The sequence below is a fragment of the Condylura cristata genome, unplaced genomic scaffold, assembly GCF_000260355.1.
Source record: "Condylura cristata isolate star-nosed mole 26May11 unplaced genomic scaffold, ConCri1.0 scaffold00017, whole genome shotgun sequence".
NCBI lineage: Eukaryota > Metazoa > Chordata > Mammalia > Eulipotyphla > Talpidae > Condylura > Condylura cristata.
In genome coordinates, this window is record NW_004567118.1 from 13,061,585 (window position 1) to 13,079,981 (window position 18,397).

The 18,397-nt window shown below is 50.9% G+C and overlaps 1 protein-coding gene across 1 annotated transcript; it reads right to left on the reverse strand.

Moving 5' to 3' along the window:
* Positions 1-14,338: 14,338 nt before the first annotated feature.
* SUPT4H1 (suppressor of Ty 4 homolog 1 (S. cerevisiae)) lies at positions 14,339-18,397 on the reverse strand. Its single transcript, XM_004684418.2, has 5 exons — positions 18,270-18,397; positions 17,639-17,745; positions 16,141-16,196; positions 15,679-15,732; positions 14,339-14,717 (listed from the first exon to the last, which is right to left on the reverse strand). The coding sequence occupies exons 1-5, from the start codon at positions 18,336-18,338 to the stop codon at positions 14,650-14,652; spliced, it is 354 nt and encodes a 117-aa protein (XP_004684475.1). The 5' UTR covers positions 18,339-18,397; the 3' UTR covers positions 14,339-14,649.

Consider the following 18,397-nt stretch of genomic DNA (forward strand, 5'->3'; position numbering starts at 1 on the left):
GGAGGGGGGGAGCAGGAGACAACCAGCCCTCCCCTCCCCCTTCCCTCCCTCCCACCAATAGGAAGTCAGCTGCTGGTTTCCATGGTGATGGCGCTGGCCTGGTGGGCTGGACCAACAGGCAGGGTCGGGCCAGAGGGAAGAGCAGGTTCCTCCTGGGATCCCAGCCCAGTGCTCCTGACATGTGGCCTCCCACCCATTCTGCCCACATACCCCCCTCCCCACACACACCTTCTGGATTACAGAGGCAGCAGGACTGCAGAGAGCCTCCCACATCAGCCCCAGCCTAGTAGAGACAGAGACAGAGAATGGGGTAACAGCTAGAGATCCTGTCATAAAAGAGGGCAGAAACGGAATAGATGAGAACTGAGATGAAACAAAGAGAGACAGAGAGAGGAGAAAGGATGAAAACAGGAAGACAGAAGCACAGAGACAAAGGTAGAAATAAACAGAGAATTGCTGCAGTTTCCTCCTGATAGCCCATGTTTGGGGGGGTAACCTGGTCATCTTCAGCGGGGTGGGGGTGGCGGGACCACATGGCCTGTTGATCTGGCTTTGCTCCAGACTGGCAGGAAGTTCATCTGCTGCCTAGCTTTAGGTCTTTTCGTTATGGGGAAATGACTTTCTGGGACAAGAATACATGCACTCTCCCACTCACAAGTCCGCCTGTATGTGGAAGAGTAGGAATATTGGGAGCACCTCACCCGGCAGCCCCTGTCCCCTCAACCTGGGAGCCAGTCCCAATGCATTCAGCCTCTCCGCCAAGGTCGGGGCCCTCGTGTGGTGCCCCTAGGGAATAGCAGCAGCGCTGAACTAGGACCCCCTGACTGACTGTACCCAGGCCAGGCTGGAACTAGGGGGGGGTTACAGAGGTGCTGCATGGGGAGGCGAATCTTCACTTTAGAGCAGTGTGGAGCTCCCTAGGCACCCCTGCATGTCGGGGTGTATATCTGTGCCGTGATGTGCCTGCATGTTGATATGCATATTTAGAATAAACATTTAATCTAATGTATGTGGGTCATTGTAATATTTTCTGTATGTACACACGTACATAATTATACATTTGGTGTGTGTGCATGCTAGTATAGATCTTCAGATCTCAGTAAATCCATTTGCATATGTCTATGTCATTACGTGTCTGTCTGAGGCTGTGAATAAGCGTGTCAGAACATGTTATAGGTATGGGTGCCTGATCATTACAGTACATGACACTCAGGATGACATACGGTGTGTGGCTTTGCTTGAGCCTTTATCTAAATAGCTCCATCACCATGTAGCTATTGTGTCTACACAACAATGCTCCTATACATCACACATATGACTATGCACAGCATGAGTACACATAGTCACATATGATGCAGCAGAACCACTGATTACATATAGGCGCCACTATTTGTTTTTTTAAAAGATTTATTTATTTATGCACACAGAATTGGGGTATAGGCAGAGGCGCAGGGGTGGTGAGAGGCTTCACCAGAGACAGAGTGGGGAGCAGAACAGGCAGATAGACAAAGTACACTGCTGAGAGCAGCTGGGCCGCGACGAGAGGTCTGCCCCGCCATGTGGTCACCTCCGGGGCAGGCGGGGATCGAACTCACACTGAGGTGGCCACAGCTTGGCTTAGCTTTGCAACTCAGCGCTCTAACCCGCTGTGCCACCAGGGAGGGCCTGTAGGAGCCACTATTTATTATGTGAGTGTCACTGCTTACTTCTGTGCTCATCTGTGGACACGTCCTGTGTTTTTGTAATTTCTGTGCATATGCTATTGAATATGATGTGTCCTGGCTGTGCTCTGTCCCCGGGTTGTGATGTGCTACCTACGCCATGTGTTTGTCACTGTGTGTGTGTGTGTGTGTACTTGGTAGACTCGGCTGTGCTCTTTCCTATGTGTGGGACCAGTGTGCTTGTGCCCTGTTCTTATTCTAGATTAAGGTAGGCGGGCTCCATTTTGGGGGTGTAGAAAGCAAATGGAGGGCAGGGCAGGGCCAGAGCTAGAGTAGAGGCAGGAGAACCTTCCTAACTCTGCGCCTCTGTCCTGCCCTTCCCCAGCTTGCAGGCAGGTCCTCACCCAAAGCCCCCACTTTCTCCACTGGCGGTGGCCTGGCTGGGTCCAGGGCCCTCCTCTGGTGTCACAGGAAAGGCCAAACCCATTTCTCCCAGGAAAGTGAGAATGGTTATCTCTCCCAGCCCCCAAGGTGCCCCCACCCCAATTCACGTCACTGTTAGCCCATTTCACCCTTCTCACCCCAGCAACAGAGTCACACAAGAGAGGCAGAGTTCATTTTTTATTAGCATTCGGTGTCCCTGGCACCACCCTCCGCTCGCCCTCCTTTCCGGCCTCCTCCTCGTCCTGGCATCTGTACACGCAAAGCTGGGCCCCCCGCCGCCAGGGTTTCTCCTCGGCGGCAGCAGGTCCGGATGTCCAGCCCCACCAAGCCTTCCGAAGCTCGGTGCAGCAGCGGGGGTCGGTGTGGCATTTCCCCAGCTGGCAGGACCCAGGAGGGACCGTGCCACAGGGAACTGTGGGGGCCTTTGAGAGCTCGCCCAAGGTGCTTACCTGTCGCCGGAGATCCTGAGCGTGGACGAAGATGGCGGCGGCGGCTGCAGCGGCGGTGTGGTCTCCGAAGCCCACAGTACACTCATCCATAAAGTAGGAAACACTACACCCTCCAGTGCTGTTAGTAGTGCTTTCTACTTTATGGGTGACTGCACTGTCTGTCTGTCCGTCCGGTACTCTTCAAGCCGCGCCTGCTCCTCCTCCAGGCTCCTGCTTGCCTGCCCCCAGCACTGCTGAAGGCTCCCTAAGACCTCCACCACCCTGCCCCAGGCTCCTGCTTGCCTGCCCCCCAGCACTGCTGAAGGCTCCCTAAGACCTCCACCACCCTGCCCCAGGCTCCTGCTTGCCTGCCCCCCAGCACTGCTGAAGGCTCCCTAAGACCTCCACCACCCTGCCCCAAGGCCGGCAGGACTCGCCCTGGGCCTGTGGGCAGTGACTCAGCATGGCGCCAGACCTCCTCTACCTCCCTCCCCCCACTTCCTCTTTGTCTCTCCCCACTCCCGCCTGGGGCTCCACCCCACCCACCCCCACTTTCAGGGGCTCTCAGGTAAAGACCACCGCAGTCCTGGTGGCCTCACCCCAGCCCCTAGGACCCTACCCCCTAGATAACTCCTTCCAGCCCAGCCCCACTGTCTACTTTCCTGCGGCTGCCACAGTCCCCTCCCTTTCCCCTCTCAATCCTCCCTTTCCTGATTCTCACAAGGCCCAGCGGCTGCCCAGGCAAGAGGTACTGAAATGGAGACGAGAAGGGGGGCCATGTTTGCTGAAGGGTCTCTGTGTGCCTCTCACCGCCGGACGTAGAACCCTACTTCTCTGCCTCTGCCCACACTGCCATCCCCCCACTGCCTAGCCGCGGTCCCTTGCAGCTTGGACCCCCTCTCTTCATCTCAGGGCCGGGGAACATTTCACCTCCCTTGTCTGGAAGAAAGTCAAGGCCCAGGGCTCGAGGTGCCGTCCCACCACAAAGGCCGGTAGGCCTGAGGGTCATTGCACCCTTTGCCCCAGCTTTGCTAGTAAGCTTTGGCACCCCAGCTCCCCGAGCCCCTTCACAAGGCATCTCTACCAGGACCTCAGAGGGCAATCCAAGTCTCTCAACCCCCATGAGTCCTAGAGGTGAGCCCAGGTGGGGCTAAAGTAAAGATTTGGATCCTTACCTGATACCGCAGGGCTTGGGGAAGCAAGCCCCATATCCAGGCTCCCAAGTGGGGAGCCCTTTCAGAGCTGCAGAATTTATAGCACTAGACCACGTGGGTTAGACCTCAGGGCGCCCAACGGTCTTGGAGCCCGCCCCCACCTCTGGGGGAGCGAGGGCCCCTCCCTTCACTGGGGAGGAAAAGCTGACAGGAAACCAGAGACAAGACTTGGGTATTAGTGGGAGGGGGTCTGAAGCTGAAGAGACAATTTCACACACCCTGAGCAGGTGGCTTCCAGGACCCTAGGCCTGCCCCTCCCCCATGGCACTCACTTAAGGAGATGATTCAAGAGTCTGGGACTGACTTGGGGTACTGGGGGGTGACCCCAGGTGAGAAGGACCTCCTAACAGGGCCTTTGGTAAGCGTCCAAAACAGAGTCTTGAAGCATTTCTCTAAGCCCTATCCCCACTGGCCCCAGCCCAGAAAATCCCCTTCCCTTGGAGACAACAGCGATTCAGACCAAGCCCTATAGATACCACCCCAGAGGTTCACAGAAGTACTGATCTGTAAAGGGGACCCTGGCCCAGCACTTCTAAGTACCTTCCACATAATCGGTTGCCCTCAGCACTTCACAGTCACTCTCCCACCCTCTACCCCACCCCACCCCCAGCCTCAGCCCCCAGGAGACCAGGCCTGACCCCTCAGCACAGTATGGGAGTCAAACTAAGGCCAGGTGGGCCTCTGGGCTCTGGATTAGGTATTTGTCTTCCTTTGAGCCTATGAGAATATGGCATGGAGAACAGTGGTGAGGCCCACCGTCTACGGGAGGACATGATGCCGTTGCTATAATGGAGGGAAAGAAGGAGAGGTTCTGGTACCGGATGTGGGCATGAGGCCCTCCCACCTGCATGCCACCCCCGCTTTCCCCATGGGGAAGGCAGGAAGCTGCCCATGACTGGGTGGGGGAGGAGCAGAGTGTGGGTCTGGGCTATACATTTTCCCCAAGGTTCTGCTAGGGAATCAGGAGAAAGGAATTAGGGGAGCAGGAGTGGATAAGAATAGCCCAATGGCTCCTTCCCAGAAGGAGCCTCTCACCTCTGAGTCCCCCCTTTCAGGGTCAGGCACACATAGACCTCAGGGAACTTTCCGATTCAAGGCCAGAAGAAAACTGTCATGGGGGAGAGCTGGGGAGAGGGCAATTCGTTGCCTAGAATCCTTTACTTCAGGAATGGAAGCCCTCCTCCTGGAAAGTTGTTATGTACCTCCAAGCCCCGAGATGGGTGAGACATGGGGCTCAGGGGCTTTGTCCTTTAGGACTGAAGAGGGAGTGGGCAGCCTCATACGCAAGTTGGCCAGAAATGTGACAGTGCTCCTTTAACAGACCACCACTGCCTCAGACCCTGGGTGGAGGGGAAGTGGCTGCCCCAGGCGATAAGAGGATAAGAATATCAAAGTTGTGCAGTAACCTGGGTTCCTAGACCCCCACCCTTCTGGGCTCCTCCTCTAAGAATATCTTTGTAGTCCCCCTACCACCTTGACCTTCCCTTCCCCCACCTTGCTTAGAATATTAGTGTCCCCAGAGCCACCACTTCGAGATGTTCTATCCCAACAAAGGAGTGTCACAGTCTGGAGCCAGAGCAGGCCTCAGGGTCCTGCTCTACCATAGACTCCCTCAGCATGTGGCCTGCAGCAGCTCAGACCTGAGGTTCCCAGGGACATGTTCACCCCTCAATATTCCCTCTCCTGTCTGGGGCAGGGCGGGGATGTTCCAGCAACACAGGCTGCTTTCCCTTTGTTTGTCCTCAGTGCCCAAGCTCAAGAACAAACAGATATTTTGGAAGAGGGAAACCAAGGCCCAGCTTCTACATCCACAGAGCTTCTGGGGTCAGTTTTCCAGAGGATCTGGGGCTTTCATGGGTGCCCACCCTGAGACACAGATGTGGAACTGAGAGGGGTCCTGTACCCTGGACTCCTTCCCAATCCAACAATGATTTTGAGCTGTGCTGAGCCTCCATCTAGGGGAGGTGAGACAAGTGCCAGGCACAAAATCAAGGCAGAGGAAGGGGCAGGGTCTGAGATAAGGCTGCCGGGCCCCGAGAAGCACCCAGATGGCAGAACAGTGTTGCTGGGCTGGAAGCCCTGCTCCAGGCAGGCATAAGCCATCGTGATGAACCAATGGGTGCCTGTGGGAGAAGTGGCAGGTGTCGTGCGGACGCACACACTGTGGGTGACACCCCTTTCAGCTTACTGACCTGCCTTGAGGAACACCTTGCTGCACACAGCTAGATGAGCCTTCCTCCCCGGAAGGCTCACTTGGGAAATTGGGGCAGGTGCTTGGGAGGGCGCTAGAGAGAGCTGGAGATCAAGAGCTGTTAAGAGAGACCTGGCTCCCACCCTACCCCCAAGTCCGCCGACTGCCGGGGTTCCCCAGGACAAGAGAGCCCAAGCCCTGGAGATGGTCAGAGAGGTCTCCGCGTGGAGCAGAGGGTTCAAGTTGACATTTCCAGCTTCACCCCTTGGTAATAGGTCTGTGCTCAGTCAGAAATCACTGGGCATCCCAGCCCTACTATAAAATGTCCTCCAAAATTCTTCCCATCTCTGATGCTCTTGTTCCGGGGAATCAGGCCCCCACTCAGAGGTAGTAGAAGAGGAGGAGGAATGGGGAGCAAGATCGGTGAGGGAAGAGGATTCGGACATACTAGCATCAGACACAAAGTGGAAACAGTCCTTTACCAGGTGACAGGATGCAAGGACCCAGGCTCACAATCCCTCAGCCCCACAGCCACCTCCTGACAATGGGGACAGTCATCTGCATGTGCCAAGCTGAGCTTATGGGCTGGTGAAGGTGACACCGGGGAGAAAAAGACAAGGGATGTGTCTTCTGGCCTCCCAGGTAGAACAGCTACGCAGGGGAGGTGTGTGGGGAGGTGTGTGTGGGGTGGAGGCAGTTTTATCTCAAGCAAGGGCAGAGCTGCTGTGGGTCTGAAGGGGACACGTGGCTCCTACTTGAGAGAGCTCTGAATGTGGGGCAGTGAGGTGCAGCACATACATACAGACCTCCCTCTTGCAAAATTATAGCAGCAGGGGCAAATTTGTCGTGGAGGGTTGAGAGGCCCCCAAGGCTGGAATGGTGGAGGCCACTGGGAAGAACTGAGTCAAGAGGGCCTGCCAATGGAAGCTGCCCAAAGGAATTGAATATAGTGGCAGAGGATTGGGAAGGAGAGGGGAGAAGCTGGCAGGACCAGGAGAAACAGGAAAAGAGGAAAAGTCCTAACACTGGCAAGGGAAAGCAGATCTAAGGGTTGGAGAAGTGAGGAGGCTTTCTGTTAAGACAGAAGAAAAATCCTTCTCTGCAGCTATGTTGGCTCAGGGCCCTCCCTCACAAGCAGTATAGATTGCAAGTCAGATAACCTGCCCTATGACGCCCCAACAGAGAAGCCAGGGCCTAACCACTCACAAACAGGAAGTCAGAGGCCTGGGCGCCCGGGGTTTATACAAGTCTCACCACAAAGGGGAGAAACTCAGATAGTTTTGTAAATGGGAGGGAAGGTACGGGAGTCAACAGCCCCAAATGTTGGGACTCTGTCTACCCTCCCTGGAGGGGCAGCAAAGGGGCAGCCAGTGTTGAGAGAAGGAAGGGCCTCAAGAACTTAAGGACCCCAGCAGAGGTCACCTCAATGCCTGGGAAGGTCTCTGATTGATCCCAGAGCCTTGGGAGCTCCAGGAATGCTGAGAGACCTCCAGACAAGAGGGCCCACCTGCACTGCCCAAATGTCTCCTCTCTTGCTCCACGAGAGGCAGCTGTGGTATACGCTGGCAGGTTGGCTCTACTCCGGTGCTCTAGCTCAGCTCTGCAGATCAAGCAGCCAAGGCCTCTTAAACAAGGTGATCTGAGTCAGGAAACTGATCTACAAGCCCAGAGAGAGACAGAAGGCAGCCCAGGGTCAGAAGGCAAGTTAGGGCCAAGTCTAGGAATTTGTCCACAGCGTCTGGGAAGAGGCAGGATGGGCCAGATAGGAAAGGAATGGCAGTGTGAGGAAGAAGATCATCCTGGCTCCTGCTGTGGCTTGAGCAGGCACATGGTAGGAAGCTCTCCCCTGAGTGCTTCGCACACAGGTGCCTTGGCTAACTTGTAAGACTGCACCTACTACAATTTTAACTGATACAAATAGTGTGTGAATGTGAGCTTACATGTGTGTGCACCAGGAATCCACCATGATCTCTCATTCACCTAACTCCCTACCCATTATCAGAACCTCTAGGTGGTAGAAAACTAGGGGCCCAGTCCCAGTCCTGTGGCTCTTTAGTATGATTTTGAGTAAGTCACTAAACTAGCCCCCCAACCCCAGTTTTTGTTTGGGGGGGGTGTTGACCAAAGTAACCATTATGCCCTAGGAAGTCCCGAAGAGCAAGGGGGCCAGGGGAAAGACTCAAGGCCTGTGTTCTAAGGCTGAGAATATCCCCAGCCCATCCAAGGGCAGACCTCCCATAGTTCAGCAAAGGCAATGGATCTTGAGCAAAGACTCCCCTTAATCTGATTGGGGACAAAGGGCAAAGGATTAAGAGAGATTCCTGTCTGTCTATATCCTCCCATGGAGGAAAAGCAGGGGCAGGGAGGGATGGACGGAATAGAGACTTCTGTGAAGATTGCTCAGTGAAATGCTCTGGGCTGTTTCTTCATTCACCTCCCCACTCTACAAATTGAGGGGGGAAGGGGGCAGCAGCCCAGCATCTATAGAGCTTAGTAAAAACACTCGTTGATTCTCATGCTGACCCAGTGGTGTAAACGATGGTACCACGTCAGAGATGAGGAACCAGAAAAATCAGCCAGGTTGTTTCACCTTCCTGAAAATCAGTCTGCATCCTGTTTCTGTCCCCTTAAGGGATCCACTGAAAGTGTCCCCAAAAGGACCCAGTCCAGTAGGCCATGGAGGTCCTGCTCAACCCACATAGGGACAGCCTGTGTCTCCTCAGGAAACCAGTTGAAGAATCGGCTTGAAAAAAGCAGTGGGAGGGACTCAGGATGTGTTCGTGTGTCTGTGTGTCTGTAAGGGTGAGCAGAGGGGTCTAAATGGGTACTTAGGTGGTCTGCAGAACCTCTCCAATTGTGAATGACCACCCAAGTCCCTTCCCTTAAGGCTTATTAGCAGTCAGGTGGGGGAAGGTTGGTCCCAGCAGCCACAGCAGAAGCTCTCTGCGCTGGAGCCGTTAAAAAGTGACTCAACCAGAAAGTGCGTTTGAAGTGACAGCCCGAAAGGGCCCCAGAGCCAAACCTCAAAAAGATGAAGTGAGAGAGTCAGGCCTGAGGGGGCTGGGCTAGAGTGGTGGTGGAGTGAAGGCTGCCTGAAGCGGGCCTGGCCAAATAAGGGCAAATGCTCCCAGGCCCTGGCCAATGGAGCTCAGTGGCAGTCACGTCACAGGGCTGTGGCTCAGGGGTGGGGGTGGGAAGGAGGTAAGAGACTTAGGGCAAAATGGAGGGTTTGGGGTGGGGGGCGGGGGGAGCCTAGGCCCTCCAGGAAGTGTCCATGTGAGTGAGAAAGGTGGTGAGTCTGAGCGGAGTGGGTAGACCTGCAGCCCCAAGAGGTGGGGCTCAAGCAGGCAAAAGGAAGACAAGGGCGACACCCTCACTCCTGTCCCAAAGTGGACCCTACTCCCTGATTGCCAAGGCAGGACTTTTGGGTTGAAATACCAGCATAGCCTTGCCTGGCCACTGACCCTGGGCAAGTTCGAGAACTAAAGCTCAGTTTTCTGATCTGTGAAAGGGGAATATGCCTCACAGGAAGACCAAATGCACTAGTAGAGGCGGCTGGGTTTGGACCTGGTAATTGCCGCACTATGGAACAGACGATTATGATAGAAGCACTGGCCTGAGGGCTGCTTCTCACATTCTTCCAGTTGCCCCCAAAGGTTCCCATTGCAAGGACCCCAAGTGGTCTCAATTCCAGTCTCTGGTGTCTGTAGAGGCCAAAGAACCTTCCAATCTAAGCTTAGTCCCTACTGCTGAAGCAGGACAGATCTGTTTTCCTGTGGCTCACTAACCTGATCTACCCACCTAGAACTTCACATCCAGACTCCGCCCCTTTCAGCTTGCTCCTCTGGGGAGCAGAACTAAGGAAGTGAGTCTACCCGCCGTCCAGAGAAAGTGCCATTTGCCACAGCTGCCTGCTGAGGGTGGAGGTAGCTGTTGCATTCTCCCAGAACCTAGGGTGGAAGCCTGCTAGGGAGGAAGACAACCCCGCTGCCACCTCTCCCGTTGGTGTTCTCCTTCCCAAGCTGGATTTGCATTTTCCCCTCTGCCCTCTTGCTCCTCAAGCCTCTGGGGACAAGGTGACAGTTAAACCCCCTCTTCCGGCTAGTGGCCCCAAAACACTTGCTTCCTTCCAGGTATTTTCCAGGATGGGGGAGGGTTTGAAAGGGTGGCAGTTGCTGGGGAATAAGGAATCCATTTTAGAGAAAAGTTGGGGTTCCCCAGCCATTGTGTCTGAAGTTGCTCCTTAACTTCCCTCAAGTTCTCTCTGCAGCACAAGAGGTGAGCCTGTGGGGAATGCCAGGGCCAAACAGGAAGTATTACATCAGATTTTTGAAATGAGCCTGTAGCTCATTTCATATATACATATTTTAATAGCTCAGTCCTTTGTCCTATACATATATTCATTGAAAATATACTATATATAGTTATATCGCTAGAGATATTAAAATGAAATGCCATGGTGCTTGAAGAAAAATGTTTCAGTTTTGAAACATTTATGTATGAAAGATCACGGAACATCTATTGCCTCAAGGGATGACGTTCTTGCCACGCTAACTTAGAAATTACGGAGAGGTGGACAACTTTGGATGATGACAACCCTGTAGATGCACTTGGTAGTTTATAGCTTCTTAAAGTGCTTTTATCTAAATTAGTGTACTATCTGATTCTTATAACTATTCTAAGACAGAAACCACCAACTTCACTTAAAATATAATATACGGGGCCCTCTCTGGTAGTGCAACAGGTTAAAGCACAGCACTATGAAGCTATCACAGCCACTCCAGCATGACTTTGATCCCCGCCCCAGAGCTGACCCACATGGCGTGGCAGCCCTCTCCTGGCCAGCCTGCTGCTCCCCTCAGCAGTGTATTTTGGTCACTCTGCCTATTCTAAATATGAATAAACTCCCTACTCTGCCTCAGGTGGATCCTCTCACCCCCCACACCTCTGGCCTGTACCCTAGTTCTGTATGTATAGATACATAAATCTTTAAAAAAAAGAAATATTCAAGCAGAAAAGTAAACAAATCATGAGTGTATAACAAACTTTTAGTAAGTGACCTGACCTATGTATCTAGCCAAATCAAGACTATATCTAGCACCTGACACCTTAGTTCTGTCAACTGCATTTTAGAGAGGAAATTTTATCTATTTAGAGACAGAACTCAGAAAACTCAGCTAGTGAGTAGAGGCAGCGGCGCCGGAGGCAGGAACAATGGCCTGATCTGATCCACTAGTTGGATAGGTGCATTTTCATCACGAGTCTAAAATGGCACTGTAGAGTTTGAAGGTGCTATTAGTGGGTTGTAGATGGAGGGAGATGGCAAGGAGAAAAAGACAACAGAGAAGAATGGAGTACAAGCCAGCAAATTCCTAAGACTTACTGGGGCAGAAGAGAAGATGCAGCCAGGTGGGAACTGGAGAATGTTTCCCAATGCTTTGCACAGTGATCCTCGAGTAAATCCCCAGGATCTCCCTCTGGCTAATTTTAGACTTGGGGATTAGAAAAATAGGGAGTGGGAGTAGGGCAGGTGGAGGGTATCAGTATATAAGGACATGTAACTTTCACTCACAAAGCTTTTGCCTCACGGATGTTCTGTGCCATTCTCAGGGAGTAAACTGTTTGGGGATAACAGTCAGAAAAGGGAGCCCTAAACTGAGTGTGGGTAAAGAATTTCTTGAGCAAAAGCTCTACTATCATGGCCAAGTCACTTAACTCTGAGCCGGTCTCGTCACTAAATAAGGCATAGTAATGACAGAGGGTTTTGGTGAGGATCAAGTAAGGTAGAGGACATGAAAGCCCTTTTGTCAACTGTAAAATGCTCTTTCAACAAAAGACTTTCCTGATACTAAACATAAACCAGACTTCCAGACAAAGGTGTTATTAGTAGTCTGTTCTTAAGCATTACCTACCTCTTTTATACACATACAGATCAGGTATCAGGGAGGGCTGAAGTGAGGATTGAATAGCAGGTTGTAGACAGACTGGGAGTGACTGGGTCCAAAGTGAGGCCTGGTTTCCAAATCTGGAGAGCCCAGGCTGAGGTTACCGTTATGGAAAATTACTAGCTCAGCCCCATTACTTCTGGGGAAACTGCTTGCCTCTAAGGCCAGAACATCCTGACCCTTACTCCTCAAGTTTGTAAGGGTTCAGCCTGTGATGGGTGAGGAGTAAGTAGGCTCAGGGAAGGCAGCCTGGTCATTATTTCCTATGTCTTATCTGTCCTTGCTCAACTAGGGGAGAGCCTTGCCTTTCTGAAGGAACTAAACTACTGGGCAAGACAGCAAGAGAAAATCCTTAGACGATGGGAAGACGGGGGACCCCAGTGGTCAGGGTGGGGCTAGAACTATGAGGCAAGGCATAACTCTCAGGAACTTGAAAGGCAGGGCGGCCCTCCGGGATCCTCCTCTTCCACACAGCACTGCTCACTCCCTTGAAGAGCAGACTTTGTTGGCTTTTGATTTCCAGCAGGGGAAGGGACTTAGCACCTTAATGCCAATTTGGATGGGTGAGTGGCACCAGAAGCATGTTCAAGGACCAGAGAAGATATGTGAGCGCCCAGGCTCAGTGCACCTGGCACTCCCAGTCTATGAAATACCATTGTGCAACTGGTGACCCAAACCCCTCCCCCCAAACCAGTGCTGAAGTCTTTCGCTTTCTATAGGTTGACAGTTAAGGCCCCAGCGCAGCGTTGGGTCCAGGAAGACCAAGTGTGTGGTTATTCGTGCTCAGCTCATCTTGCCTCCCCTCCCCACAACTGTTTCCATTCTCTGAGAGCAGCCACCTCCGGGTCAAATACGCAAGAGAGCAGCCGGGGATTTCCAAGGGACTTTTTGAGAAAGCCAGTGAAAGTTGGGTGTTGGTTGCACAGCCTAAGCATCGCTGAAACCCACATCTCCCTTCCCGCCCTAGGATGTAAATTTTGGCCAACAAAGTCTGCTCTTCAAGGGAGCAAGCAGTGCTGTGTGGAAGAGGATCCAGGCACTGTTAGGGCCGCCCTGCCTTTCCAGTCCATGAGGGTTATGCCTTGCCCTTGGTGCCTCACAGTTCCAGCCCCGCCCTGACCACTGGGATCCCCCGTCTGCCCAAAAGCTTCCCAAAGCTCCTTTTAAGATTGAAACCGAACGAAAAACACCTCTCCTAGAGCTTTCAGTTTGCTGGGCTGGGGAAATTCTTTAAAATCTCTTTGAAATTGGGGTTAATAGATACTCCCTCAGAAGTTAAAGGCATCAGAGAAGATGGTTCTGGACTTGAGTACAAGTGAGCCCAGGCCACCCTGGTTTCCCTTCCAGGCTGGCAGAGGACACAAGGCTGGTACTAGAGCCCCAACCTGTCTCCTTTACACCCTCTCCAGGCCGAACAATAGAAACTGACTCACTAGCAGCACCAGGTGGCTGAGAGACAAAGTCCAGCGACAGCATCTCTGCTGACAATCAGAATGGTGATTCTGGGCACTCACATTCCTCCCACCCTCCCTGGTGGCAGCTAAAGATTAAAGCATAGTGCTGTGGGGCTACCCACAGCCACTGCAGCCTGAGTTTGATCCCTGGCAGGGGGGTGACCCACATGGCGTGGCACACCTCTCCTGACCCGCCCGCTGCTCCTTTCAGCAGTGTAGTTAAGTACATCTGCCGGTTCTGCTCCCCACTCTGTCTGATGAATCCTCTCACCTCCCCATACCTCTGGCCTGTACCCCAGTTTTGTGTGCATACATAAATCTTAAATCAATTTTACTGTTTATAAAACTTGTTATAGAATTTTCACATTGCTTCATTTTTACAATGTAAAAATCCTGAGATTAAACAGGTACACTATAATTCTTATTTTATAGAGAGTAAGAAACTTAGGGAAATCAAAATGGAATACTAAAAAGGATTTTTAGTGGAAGTTTTAGTAAATGACAATTTATAAAATTTCAATTCCAAAACAAATGACTCACCTTCTTCCTCTCCTAGCGGAGAGACTAATGCCTATGGAGACACAAATTGTAATCAGGGTCAATATCCACCTGCGGGTCTCCAGTTAGGGGAATACAAAATGTGGGTGAGTGGAAGAGGGAAAGGCTAGGGGCTTCCCTCACTGGCCTTGGGTATAGCAAAAGCCATGAAAAAAAAAAAATGAAGAAAACACCCTTCAAAGATATCTGCTGTGCCAGACCTAAGGGCACAAGGCTACAAATGCCAGTCACTGTGACAATCAGGCTGCAAGGGTTGCCCAGACTTGGGACAGCAGAGCCCCAAGGAAACACACTAGCAAAGGATGCAACTGTGTGGCTCTGAGACAGGGGCAGGTAACTGCGAGCAGAACCTCTGCTGTGCTGGGAAGGTATGTACAGTGAGTTCCTAGTGTGTTCAGGTAAGAGAAGGAAGAGGGAGGCAAGACAACTGTCATGGGCTTAACAACCTTCCTAGGGGTTCATGTTTATTGGCAGTTGACAGAGTCTTGCCCATGGAACAAGGGCTCAGCCCTGGGCTATGTGTAGGAAAACCAGCATCCTACTCTCCACTCAATTCAGTCTGTTGATACAATCACCCAAACTGGTGCCCCACCCCCCCATAGTCCAAATGCAAAATGACCCAGGAACGGGCTGTGTTGTTCTCCTGAGTTTGCTGTCTCAATTAAGAGGCTGAAATTCTGCCTGGTTAGTTCCACAACAAAAATAAGCAGAGGCAGAAGGTGGGAAGCAAAGATGCTGGCAGCCATCCATCTTCCTAGGTCTTTATAGCGGTGTCTCTGGATTTGTAGGCCACTCCTCGACTTTTTAGCTCCCGCACAATTCCTGCAGCAGGAAAAGAAACGATTTTACCACTTTATAGGGCCCTCCCTGGTGGCACAACAGGTTAAAGCACAGCACTGCGAAGCTGTTGCAGCCACTACCGCGCGAGTTCAATCCCTGGCCAGGGAGAGGACCCATGTGGCGTGGCAGACTTCTTCTGACCCACCCACTCCCCTCAATGTGTATTTCGGTACATCAGCCTGTTCTGCTCCCCACTCTATCTCTGGTAAATCCTCTGGCTCCTGCCCCTCTGGCCTGTACCCCAGTTCCGTATACATAAATAATTCTTTAAAAGAAATCACTTTATAAGGAAAGAAGATTCCAAGGGATAAGAAAGGTACTTTGAGGGAGTGGGGTGTTTCTACACAAACTGGTTTCTTGACTGTTCACTGGTTTCACTAGGTTGACTTGTTACCAGTTAGGATCTAGAATAAGAATGGCAATAGGTCCTTCCAGGTGGTGCAATCGTAACGTTAAAGTGCAATCTATGAAGCTATCGGCATCTACTGCAGCACAAGTTCGATCCCTGGCCAGGGAGGTGACCCATATGGGTTGGCAGACCTCCCCTGACCCACCCGCTGCTCCCCTCAGCAGTGTATTTCAGTGGATCTGCATGCTCTACTCCTCACTCTGTCTCTGGTGAATCCTCTCACCCCCTCCCCCTTCTCCTACACATCTGGCCTGTACCCCAGCTCTTGTATGCATAAATAAATTTTTAAAAAAGAGAAAGAGAATTTGGTAAGAAAAATAGATACATTGTAACTGTAAAAAGCAAGGGAAACCTGGAGCCAGATGCCTGGGTTCAAATTTTGGCTATTACTAGCTAACTAGGTAACTTTGGGCAAGTTATTTAACCTCTCTGTGTCTTAATTCCCTCATAGTTATAGGTAATGGCATTAATTCACATAAAGAAGCTCAACAGAATATGGCTCAGTAAATAAACATTGGCTATTATGATTATTACCTTGGGGCAGGCGACCAGTAACAGACACGGCGTATACACCTGGCTTAAAGTTGCCTAAAAGAGAAGAGTGCAGTGAGAGTGAATTAAAATTAAAGACCAAATAGAGATGTAAGTTACAAATCAAAGAAATGGTACAACGCTAACAGAAGACCAATTATTTATTTTGGTAGTAGGGCACAGACAGTGATTTAAAAACCAGTCCCTACCCCCCACTTTAAAAGAAACCACTTTATAAGGAAAGAAGACTCCAAGGGATAAGAAAGGTACTTTGAGGGAGTGGAGTGTTTCTAAACAAACTGGTTGCTTGACTGTTCAATGGTTCCACCAGGTTGACTGTTACCAGTTAGGATCTAGAATAAGAATGGCAATAGGTCCTTCCAGGTGGCGCAATGGGTTAAAGTTAACCCACTTCCGACCTTATCAACAACACAACTAGGTCAGCATAAAGAGAGAGATACTTACTGACTCGCTGCCACTTGGAGACCCAGCTGTCCTCTGGACTCATCATTGCTATGATGCTAGAAAGGAGGGGAAAAAAAAATATAATCATTGAGTGAGTGAACCTCCCCTGTTAAAGAGGGAGAACAAGGGGAGATGGAAACCCTGTGTTCCTAGCCAGCCCCATAGTTCTGCAAAAGAAACTTAGGAAAGTCAAGTATTGAGTCTCTGCTAGAAAGACAGGTGACTTAAGTTCTACTGCTGAGAAAACAATGTCTCACAGCTAAAACTGACAAGTGGTGTGCACTTTATGTGCCTGACCTGCTAGTTACAGGTCAGTCGGCATTCCCTAAGACTCTCACTGTGCTCAAAGCTATCCTCAGCCCAGAGACCAGGGAAAAGGGATAGCCTTGGGAGGTAAATGGCCAGTGCTACTGTTGCAACCAACACAACCACCAGGGGGCTGGGAGTTAGTGCAAATGGGGAGACTGAACTACCATTCAATCAAGTGCACAAATCTGTTCTAGACACACATTTACTGACTGTCTCAACATCCATTCCCTATTCTGTTGGCCACAATCTTGGATTATTTGGGGCAAGCCTCTCCATCCAAATGGGACATTCTCAGCCATATGCTTTGAATGAAACTGACCCTACCTCTAGGGGGGGTACTTTCACCATAATGGAAGTTGCTCCATCTTTCACTAAAGAATATAGTGCTGCAGGGGTGATTTGGTGATGGGAAACCCGTGGGGATTATAATGGAGATGGGAAAAAAAATGTGCAAAATGATGTAAAAATAAACTTTGTAATTAAAAAAAAAAAGAATATAGTGCTGATAAACGAAGTGGAGTTATCTAGGTATGCACATGCATGTGCTCCTAAACGTTTCATGACACCTTTTTTTACACCCAAATCGTTCTTCCCTAAAGGAAATTAAAGAAGGAATGGGGCTGACCCACCTTGATGGAATTTCAAACTGGTTTTGAGTTCAGTCTGTATGAAAACTCTCCAAAGAAGAAAAATGGCTCCTAACTTGGAGAAGGAAAACTGAGCCATGGTCACTTATATTTCTCTCCTTCCCCTTCTCCCCATTGGATTATCTAACCAAAGGAAGCTTCAAAAATGAGTCTGCTGATAAACTGTCTAATAGAATTATAATGAAATCACACAAGTCATTTTTAAATTTTATAACAGCCATCCTTATAAAAGACAAAAAGGTGAAATTTCATCAATATTTCATTTAACCCATCATAGTCAAGGTATCATTTTGGCAAGTAACACAGAAAGAACAAGATAGCCTACATTCTTTCTTCTTGTGCTAAATGAAATCTTTGAAATCAGTGTATTATATTTTACAAATTAAGCATACCTCAACCTGGACTAGCCACATTTCAAGTGCTCAGTAACCACATGTGGTCAGTGTGGATCTGCCTCAAAGTAACAGACTAACAGATTTGGGGTGTGGGGGAAAGGGCGCTGGTTAACGCAGAAATGAATGAAGGACCCTAACGGGACTTACCCATCAAAGGAAGAGCTAGTGCAGTCATAGACCATCTCTCGGTTTCCCTTCATCTGAAGGTACGCATCACAATTGTCACAGCCGTCATATTCAAACTGGTCTATGGTCTGGGAGTACAGGGGTAAGCAATGAACAAGGTTACCAAAAGTAAACAGCTTTCACCATACTCTTTCTGGAGAAGGAGAAGGCTGTCTTATCAAGTCCCTCACCCTTCATCCTCATGGCCCCATTCCTACGTTCCACCTGGACACCCCTCTCTCAGGCTCGGCTGAGTTCCAATGCTCCTTTTCCTAATTCCTCAGGATCGGGCTGTGACTGCCTCTCAGCGGCAGTCTCCTCTGACTCCTGGAGCCTGTCGGCGTCAAGCTCACTGAACTCACTGAATGTTAAGAGTCAGACCTGGGGAAAGGAGCTGACGATTCGAAATGCCGAGAAGACGGTTCATGGATCGATGCTCCCTGTGCTTGCATCCCAAGTCATGTCAACGAAAGCCGACTCCATTTCCCGCGACCACTGCCCTCCCAGGTCTCCTGGACCTCAGTTTTTTTTTCACCGTCTTCCAGCCCGTTTGGCCCTCTTCCCCCTAACTTGGTGGCCCCATGGCCTCTACAACCAGCTTCCCTACGGATACCTTGACCAGTGAACACAACAAACAAGCCCGCAGATGCCGCAGATCCTTCGGCACCGTCTCCAGGGCCATCTTCTCCCACTGGAAGGGGTGCAGCGAATCACTGGGCCGCGCCTCCGCACCACAGGAAG